At 56.0% G+C, this 9,294-nt stretch overlaps 2 protein-coding genes across 2 annotated transcripts; both read right to left on the minus strand.

The window, feature by feature from the left end:
• Positions 1-1,116: 1,116 nt before the first annotated feature.
• Positions 1,117-6,879, minus strand: SPAAR (small regulatory polypeptide of amino acid response). Its single transcript, XM_077147730.1, has 3 exons — positions 6,814-6,879; positions 3,071-3,530; positions 1,117-2,584 (listed from the first exon to the last, which is right to left on the minus strand). The coding sequence occupies exon 3, from the start codon at positions 2,213-2,215 to the stop codon at positions 1,988-1,990; it is 228 nt and encodes a 75-aa protein (XP_077003845.1). The 5' UTR covers positions 2,216-2,584; positions 3,071-3,530; positions 6,814-6,879; the 3' UTR covers positions 1,117-1,987.
• A 27-nt stretch (positions 6,880-6,906) lies between these two features.
• Positions 6,907-7,964, minus strand: HRCT1 (histidine rich carboxyl terminus 1). Its single transcript, XM_077147729.1, has one exon. The coding sequence runs from the start codon at positions 7,716-7,718 to the stop codon at positions 7,383-7,385; it is 336 nt and encodes a 111-aa protein (XP_077003844.1). The 5' UTR covers positions 7,719-7,964; the 3' UTR covers positions 6,907-7,382.
• Positions 7,965-9,294: the final 1,330 nt, after the last annotated feature.

Below are 9,294 nucleotides of genomic sequence, written 5' to 3' on the forward strand. Positions count from 1 at the left end.
CCGTATTTTCGCCAGAGAGGGACAGTCTCTCAAACGCCCGGTGCTGCCCTAGGAACCAGTAGAGCTGATTCTGCTGGAGGGTAGAGGGAGGCTGAGGCCCATCCTTTTCTCCCCTCCCAGGTCCTGCGCAGCCATCTCTCCCCACCTGGAGCTCCTGTGCCCAGGTATTTCTTTGTCTCTGGACATGCTCACCCACCTCTGATTGGTTTGGGTCCTTCCTCTGAGAACAGGACCCCACTGAGCTCCTATGGAAATGTACCACCCAGGTCACCCTTCAAGGAAGGATTTACTGTACATCTGCCTCGGGTACCGTCACCAGACAGCCTGTTTCAGCTGTCAGCTCCTCGAGGGCCTGTTCAGCTGCAGAAGGCCTCACCTAAGACCATACCCTGGAAGAAAGGTGAGTAGCCAGCACTCAGAGGCAGAGCAAAGGTGGGGAGGTATTAAGGACAAGACATTTCAGCGCCAAGGGAACCACTCTGATGGTCAGTACTTGCTCCAGAGCTCCCAGTGGTTGGCCCAAGGCTTAGCCTGGTCTGCCTCAAAACTTACTTCTTCCTTTGTGCAATCATATTTCATCCTCCTTCCCCTGACTAGCACTGATCCCTAATAAACATCTCGTGCCCTAAATTCCACTTTCAGAGAACGCAACTTACAATAGTTCCATTCACTCAGTCCTCCAGAATCTCCTGCAGCTAGCTCCCTTCCACACACATCCATGAAGTTCCTGCTTGGGAGCTCGAGAGGGGTCACTACCTGGTCTCAAGGGGCTCCTGTCCCTAGGCTATGCCCCTCCCCTCCCCATGCTCCCCGGCCCCATCCTACTCCATCAGGCTGACTCCCTCCCTAGCTCCTCGCCCCTCTGCTCCTCTCCAGCCCCAAGGCTCCCTCCTTGTGGCAGCTACATGGCAAGGGCACCCTGGCCGGACACACTTAGAAGCCAGAACCTCCACCAGGGTCAGTCCTGCCCTCCAGCAGGCAGGTCATGACTTTCACTCAGGACTGGATGGAGACATGTGGGCATCCCAGGAGGCTCATAATTTTGCACCCTTCAAACCATACTCTTTAATGGGCACAGAAAGAAGAGATTTCCTAGTAACAAAAACTGAACACCTCTTTATTTGTGATGAAAACGAGAGCTTTGTCACATGCTCTGTATGTAACATAACATTTCAATTTATTTGGAATTGTCTTTCAGTTGATGATATTTTAGTTAATGTTTTCATAATTATGTTGTCATCACATTCTCTGACAATATTAAGGTATAGTAATAAAGTCTCATTAAAAATATGTTTAAAAGTCTTCTTTCTGGCTTTCCTATTATTAAAACATCTGCCTTCTGTGACTCTTACATTTCTCTTCTGTTTCCTTTTGTGGTTTTCCAAACCAGACAACTTCTTGGAAGGCCCATAAAAGGGAATACAGTTTCAATTACAGAATAATTGAACAATACAGTTGTTCCCAGGAAACAGTCCTATATAGGAGCGGTCTTTGGTTTCAGAATTTCAAGGCTGATTTCCTGCGGCTGGCAGCTGGCAAGCGTCAGGTTTGCATTCTATACAATCTGCACTTGCAGTGGCAAAAATACTCAGGGAAACAGGTAAGAAGCGGTTTCTAAAAATGTCCACTTGAGGGCGCTGCGTCCTCTGGTGGGGATGCAGCTAGTTTTGCAGGCATCCAGAGGTAACCTGTGAACCCCCATTCACAGTAAATTCCAGTGATTGCTCTGTGTCCCCTACAACTCAGCAGAGCTGACCCGACGCTGTCAGTTCATGTCCTCTTTGGACCCCTCCTAAGCCCGATCCTGTGGGCAGGTCCCAGCTGAGCTCTCAGTGGTCCACCTCCGTGGATTCCCGGGCTGGAGGACAGAATGAGCTGGGACGCGCTGGGGAGTCCGCTGGACACAGGAGCGGAAGGGCAGGGGGGCCCGGACTCAGAGAAGGCTTCCTAGGGCTGGGCAAGCCTGACCACGAGAGACGGTCGGGCTTCACATGAAGGTCCAGAAGTCCCGGGCCCTGGCGGCCGGCTGGGCCTGGCGCCCCGGCCCCGTGAAGAGAGACGCGTCCTGGCGAAACGTGGCCACCGTGAAGCTGGGGCCAGGGACTCCCTGAGGGTCCTGGGTCTTGGGGTCGCAGCTGAAGCAGCACAGCACGCAAGTGATGGCCAGGGTCACAGCGAACAGCACCATCACCACCCCAATCACGGCCGTTTCCATGGCCCCAGGCGACAGCCCCAGAGCCTCAGCTGCCGCTCAAGAACAGGGGGCTCGGGTTAGTGACAAGGGGCCGTGCACCTGGGTCCCTGCGCTGGTCGCGGGAGGGGCTGGCCTGAGGCCCTGGATCGCGCCCCCTCTGGGCCGTCGAGCGTCCGCGCGCGGCCCTACCCCGATGGCTCTCCGGGTCTCTGTTCTCCAAAACCCAAAGCCAGGTTTCGGCGAGCTGAGGTCACCTCCACCGCTGGCTTCTGAAAGGAGCGCTCTTCCGAAGGATGGGCAGCACATCCCCGGGGTGCATCCTGGGCGGGAAGGAGAGGGCCGACGATTTTGTTCAGAAGGCGCCTGGCCACCTCCGACTCTCTGGGACGCCTACGTACTTCAAGAGAGATTGTACACTCGGGCAAAAGACACAATCCTCCCCCTCCTGTGGGTCCAGAATGAGCCCGGCTCCTCCCCGGTGGGGACCTTGGGATCGTCCTTGAGTCAGCCTGTTCTGCTGCCTCCCAAGCCCCGGGTCCCTTGCTGGATGGAAAGGAGGATGGGGAGAAAGGCAAGGAGAAGGGGACAAAGAGGGGGCAGGAAACACCTGCTAGGACACCAGGAGGGCCATGGGGGCTTCGGGCAGGAGCAGCAGGAGGAAGCAGAGCCTTGCATTCTGCTCTTCTCTGAGGGGGAAGGAGAGTGCATCAGATAACGCAGGGCATGCTCTGGGCTCCTGGTGTCTCAGCCCCTGCAGTACATACAGTGGGGGTCTTTGGCCTGAGGTCCCAGGGGAAGCCCTGCCTTGGTCAGCACCTCTGCCCCCAGCTGCCTCCTTATGCCTGCTGCTCACTCTCAGGTGCTGGGAAAACTTACCTTGGTCTTCACGAGGAGCAGCCCTGGCCACAGCCTCCTGGCCCCGTCACCATCTCAGGGGCCAACCCATGAGATGCTCATCCCTGGGTCCTGAGCTTTGGTCCCCGCTTGGGACTTGGCTCCGAGATATCTGAGCAGCTGTGAGCACTTCCTGAATCCCTTCCTCCAATTGTGTGTGAGGACCCTGGACCCACACAGCTGCCGGCCACCTCACCTCTCACCCGGTCAGTAACTGCTCTCACCCCCACACATTCCCCATATCACTCCCACCTCGCCCCTGGCCAGGCCTTCTCTTGGCTGGGACAGGGAGGTGAGGCAGGCACAGGCTACCGAGTGAGTCCTCCAGAAGGGGCTCTGTCCTGAGCTGTGCTCTGTCACAGACCCTTCACGTCTGACACCTCCAAAGACCCCACCACTTCCAGAAGGGAGTCTGGGTTACGGATCCCACTTAACTGATACTCTGAAAAGTGGAACAGCGAGAAACAAGAATTTCAGGTATGGGGCATAATCAGGCATTATCTTATATAATCTTCCAGCAGACCTGTGAAGCAATACTGTCCCCATTTTACAGATAAAAATGCTGATGGTCACCGAGGTTGATGACCTGCCCTCAGGCTGCTGCTAACCATAAGGATACCCAGTGCACCAAATGTCCAGGGAGGGGCTTCCTCCCTTCTCTCCTAGCTCAGTGCTCTTTCCAGCTGCCACACGACCACAGAGTGGTCACCATCTTGTGCAGTTTCAATGGCCGGGGTGCAAAGGCCCAGAGAAGACAGAGGACTGGCCCCAGGTCACACAGGCTGAGTCCTTTTGAATTTCTCCAAGGTCCCAGTGAGTCTTGTTTTGTTTTGTTTTTTTGTATCCCAATGCAAGGGAACTTCCCATGGACAGAATGGGAGCACCAACGTCTGGAACAAAGGATCCCCTGTCGATTCCCACTCTTTTCCTTCCCTAAGATGATAGGGCTGCCTGGGCTCTGGGCTCCTCTCCACAGGGGAGGGGAGGGCCACGGAGCAGGCTCTGAGCTGTGGCAGGAAGCGATACCACTTGAATTATTTTCTTGACCAGGCTTTGTTTTAACTGGGACAACCAGAAACAGAGAGTTTGAGGTTTCAGATTGAATTACCATGACCAACTAGTTAATTCAGGTGATGGAGGGCACCAGCCTGGATTCCATCGTCTGTTTCTCTGACTTCTCCTTAACCTGATCTTTGAGGGGGCAAGGGGAAAGGGGTTGGAGTACATTTAGTGGGAGGCCACTTGTAGGCATGAGAGGGTTAGCATGTTTAAACTGGAATAAAAGTCGATTACGTGATCTGGTTATGTTCTGGCCTTGGATAGGTTTCTTTCTCTGTTTCTGAGATTTTAACCTTCTTTGATTCGTCTGTTAAAACAGATAGTCTGGTTCATCCTTATAACGGGCATTCGGTATCCAAACAGAGGTTGTGTATATGAGATGAGCCCCCATTACACAGCGAGGATAAGCACAGCCTGCTTAAAAGGGTCTCAGAGGACTCTACTGGCCTCACGTTGGCAGTCTGTGACATGGTTATAACCAAAATGATCTTTCTAGCCCAAGGCACAAACGGTAACATTGATAAAGGTAGATAAAGGTTACATTCCTCTCCAAAGTGCTCAGTTGCCTCCCAGCTCAGTACAAACCACCCCCGAAACAACGGCCATTCCATGAGGGCTTGCAGCAGCATAATTAGTAGAATTGGGAAAAGCAAGCCAGCCAAAGACCTTTGCTCCATATTCTGAGATGCTTGTCATTAAGGTGTTTTTCTGAGTATCTTCTCTCCTTCTTGTGAATTTTGTCAGCTTGTGATACACACACCCCTGCCCAGATGGAATGGGGCCTTCAAAGATACCTACGGCTTAGATATGCATATGTCCCCTCCAGTACCCAACATCAGCTGATCACCCCCTGATAGGAGGAATGGCGCATCACATACATTCCACTTACCTCAACAGAAAAAAAAGATAATGGCAGACATCCTAGAGCAAAGAGGCCGGGTGTCCCCACAGAGGCTCCAGACCACCACTGGGAAATGCAGACGGTCAGAGGCTGGGGCAGAGGGGACTGAGACTGGGGTAGGAGAATTCCAGGCCAGGTGACCACAACGTGTTCCATGTTTCTCATCTTTCATACTTCTCTGACACCAGGGGGATGTGGTGGGGGCTGGAAAACCCTCAGAGAGGCTCCAAGAGCCCAAAAACTCCCTGCTGCCCCTTGCAGGGGCCAACTGCTACACTCAGTGTCTCTCAAACCCCGACCTTCCAGCAGTGGTCATTTCAATCATTTTGACTTTTCCAGAGAGTGTGAGGCTCTGACAACCCTTCCTGACACCCTCCCCAAGTGTCTGTTGCGTTGGCTGGTTTGTGCTTAGAGGTAGGGAATCCTGAAGAAGGGCCCCTGAGTCCTACCATAAATCTCTGGGGAAAGAGGGTGTTGTCAGTGCTCCAAAAGAAGTACCAAAAAAAGAGTCAGAAGCCCATAGGGAGGACCAACAAATTCCTCCTGGGTAAAAGGCCTGGAGAGGGGAAGGTGCAGGGCATGTTCGAGGGTGGATGGCTGGAGCTGTGGCGATAGGACAGAAGGTGCACGGAGGTGACCCAATGAGGCAGGCAGGAAGCAGGTCAGAGGGCCTGAATGGAGGACAGACCATCCCTGGGGCAGTGAGGAGTTCTGGCAGATCCCTCAGGCCACAGAATGGAGACGCTTCAAAGGAGCAGGGCTGGGGTTGGGCAGATGCTTTGGCATGAATCCAGGCTGAGAGACAAGGCCGGCACTAGAGCAGAGCCCAGGGATGGAGAGGGAGGCGAATTGGAAGGGCACGGCAGAGGAAAAATCAGCAAGATGTGGCAACTTATGGTCCACTTTCCCAACCGAGAAATCGAGTGTTGCCGTGAATCTAAATCTGCCTCCCTCTCCCCCTCACTCCTCCCCAGCCCTCAAGAGAATCCACCGGAAAATAGAAAGGAAACAGGACGTACTGTTCCAGTGAGTCACCAGACCCCTGTTTTTCTGGCCTGTTCTTCAGCCTCTCCCCACCGCCTGGGCCCCAGGCCTCGCCTCCCTCCACCTCCCACCCTGGCTCACAGGCACAGGCTGAAGGCTGCAGAATGAGATTCCCTGCCTCTGTGGAATCCCACCAGCCATTCCTGGGCCATGTGGGAACATGCCCCTGGGCTGTGGTGAGGAGGTGCTGTCATCCATCCCATTTCAGGGAAAAAGAAGGTAAGACCTCGAGCAGGCAAGTAATCGCCCACGGTCTCCCGGAGAGTCTCACAGAGCGCTCTCCCACATTCCATCCTTCAGGGTAAAGCACTCTGCCCCTCCTTCCCATCTGCACCACCAGACACAGGCACCCAGGTGACAGGCCGGCTGGAGACATAGGGCTTGGATAAGAATCCCAGACCCAGATACCAAGGAAACGCGGAACTCAGCACAGCCCATGCGGTGGGGCTTCCGCGGGACCCAGAGCTCCGTCTGCCATGGGGATGGGCCGGGTGGTGCCTGGCCTCTGTGTCCCTGGACCCACGGAAGCCAGAGTCCCACAGGGCTGCAGAGGGCTGACTGTGCACAGGGCTGCACCCCCACCCTGAATCCTGACTCCTCCCTCAGCTCAGGCCCTTCTCACGGGGACTTTCAAGGGCGCACTGAAGGGTCCACCCGGTGTTCCCCACTCCACAGCCAGGCCCCAAACCTCAGGCAGAAGCTGCAGGCTCCACACACTCACTTCCAGTCAGACCGAGAAGGTCCCAGAGCAGGGCCGACCCAGGCCAGGTGGCTCCTCGAGTTCCCTCCCACTTGTGTCGTAATCAAGAGCTGCTTCACAAAAGCTTAGTGTTTTTATTTTCTCACATTAAGGCGCCGATGAAGTGGCTGTGCAGCCCCATGCTGCCTTCTCCAAACCAGAAGGGCATTCCTTGGGCCCCTCTCAGCCACCCCCACTGGCCAGAGGCCTGCAGCTGCCTAATGAGGACGATGAAAAGACGGGCAGTTCATGGGGGGCACTTTCCACACGTGTCCAGCCCAGCGAGTCCTGCCGCTGCATCCTTGCAGGTGCCCCTTGTGAGTTAAACTCACAGGTGGGGCGTCCAATCCCAGGGCGTCACCCCTGCTCTCCGCCCATCTTCCACAGCCCAGAGCATCACCCCTGGGGTTCCTTTCCTCTGCCTCTGGGGACAAAGGAAGCTGAGCAGGCCCCCGGCAATTCCCTGCGGAGATACATCCTTCTGCACCAGAAGTTCCAGGTCCGCTCGTCCTGGTGCTGACAAGGCAGGCAGCGGCCACCACCCGCAGGCGTCAGCGGCGGCCCCGGGGGACGTGGTGGTGGTGGTGATGGTGACGCTGCGCAGGATGGTGGGGGTGGTGGTGGTGGAGGCCGCCGTGGAGCCCGCGACAGACGTGGCCGAGGCGGTGGGGATGGTGAAGGCGTCCCAGGTGGCCCTGTCCTCGGAGCAGCCAGGGCCAGGCCACCCGGCCTCGGTTTCTCCTTGCAGCCTGTCGGTTCCTCTCCACGTCACGGTCCTGGCGTCCGTGGTGAAGGCAGGTGGCCAGCAGCAGCAGCAGCAGCAAAACGGTCACCACAGCGCCCACGACCAGGCCCGCAAGGGCGGTTCTGCCCAGGAGGCCCAGCATCTGGGAGCTGGATGGGCTCCTCTCTGGCGCGGTGGCTTCTTATGCCTTCCTACTGCTCCCTGGCCTTCAGCAGCCTGCCCTGCTCAGCCCTCGCAGTCACTGAACTTGGTTGTCTTGGCTTCCGCGGGTTGGAGAGCAGCCAGGGAATGCGGGCGGGCGCAGCCTGCTTGGGCTGGAGCTGCCCGCCCAAGAGCCAAAGAGTGAGGCCAGGCCACTGTTAACTCCGGGGAGGCCGGCAGGAAGGAGGGGCGGAGATGGGGCGGAGGTGTTGGAGGAAAGCGCTGAGTCTGGAGGTGAGGTCTGGGTCCCCTCCACCCCTGCCGCCTGCTGGAGTGACCCCTTGGGCTTCAGCTCCCTCCTCTTTTAGAGGCAAGAATAACACGGCAGTTAAGAGTGTGGATTCTAGAACTGCACAATTCACTCACTAGCTCTGTGATTGTATATTTAACCTTTCTGTGCCTCAGTTTCCTCATCTGTAAAGTGGCTAATAATAGCACTGTCAAGAAAACTGCACCAAACAACGTGAAACAGGAAAGGATGACTTTATTCAGGGGTTGCTACAGCAGGGAAGAGAGAGTAGAGTTCAACTCCGTCAAAACAAAGGACAGCCAACTTTTTTAAGGGCTTGGGAGTGGGTGAGAAGGAAAGCCCTGGAAGACAGTGAGGAGGGCTGATGGCTCAGGGGATTCTCTGAGCTTGCAATTAGGACCACTTGGTTGAGCGTGTTTTTCTTTGCGATAATTGGGCTGCCTGAGTCTGTAAGGGCTGGAGAGAGAAGGAGGGAGACAGGAGCCTGGGGAGCCGGGAGAAGGAGAGGGGAAGAAGGGCCGGGCGGGAGGTCGGGGGTGAATTTAATACACGGAATGGTTAGGGTCTGGGAGTGTCTTCTTTTTTTGTTGTGAACTTCTGCAGTTGCACTGCTGCAAGATTAGTTCCAAGGCAGTCAGGATGGTGGGGGAGCAGGTAGAGGCACCCAAGGAGCAAGGCTGGCAGCTTGGTCAGAAGAGAAAAGAAGCAGCCTTGGCCAGCCCCACCTCAGAGGCTCTGGGGCGGATCAGGTGAGGTAACACATACGGAGTGTTGAACCTGCCCCTAAACCACTGACCCTCCTGCGGTGGAGGTTGGGCCAAGTTACTTGGGAGACCTTGCCATCGGTCTGAGAGTCTGTGATTCTGTCAAGTTCACAAAGTGCTCCAGGTCTGAGCCAGTTTCTGCCAAACTGATTACCCCACTCATCAGGAGCTCAGCAGGGCATGGTGGGCAGATTTTCTCCATCCAAGGAGGCCGAACAACTGCCTCGAAGCCTTCAGTCCCTCTGGGTCTGGGGCACAGGGTCTGGGGGTCAGCCCAGGGTGTGGAGGGCGTAGGGAGGAGGGCACTGAAGTCGTTGAGCTCAGGGAGGCCAGCCCAGGCCCAGCCTCCTGGCACCCGGTTCAGCAGCCTCAACTGGCCATAAATGGCAGGCTCCTTGCTCCTTTCTACCCTCTCCACCCAGCAGCCGTGACCCGCTACTCTTGTCTGGTGGGGAATTTACAGAGAACCAGAGTGGGTGGGACCTGAGCAGGCACCCACTCCC

This window comes from Tamandua tetradactyla, chromosome 2, assembly GCF_023851605.1.
Source record: "Tamandua tetradactyla isolate mTamTet1 chromosome 2, mTamTet1.pri, whole genome shotgun sequence".
Lineage (NCBI taxonomy): Eukaryota > Metazoa > Chordata > Mammalia > Pilosa > Myrmecophagidae > Tamandua > Tamandua tetradactyla.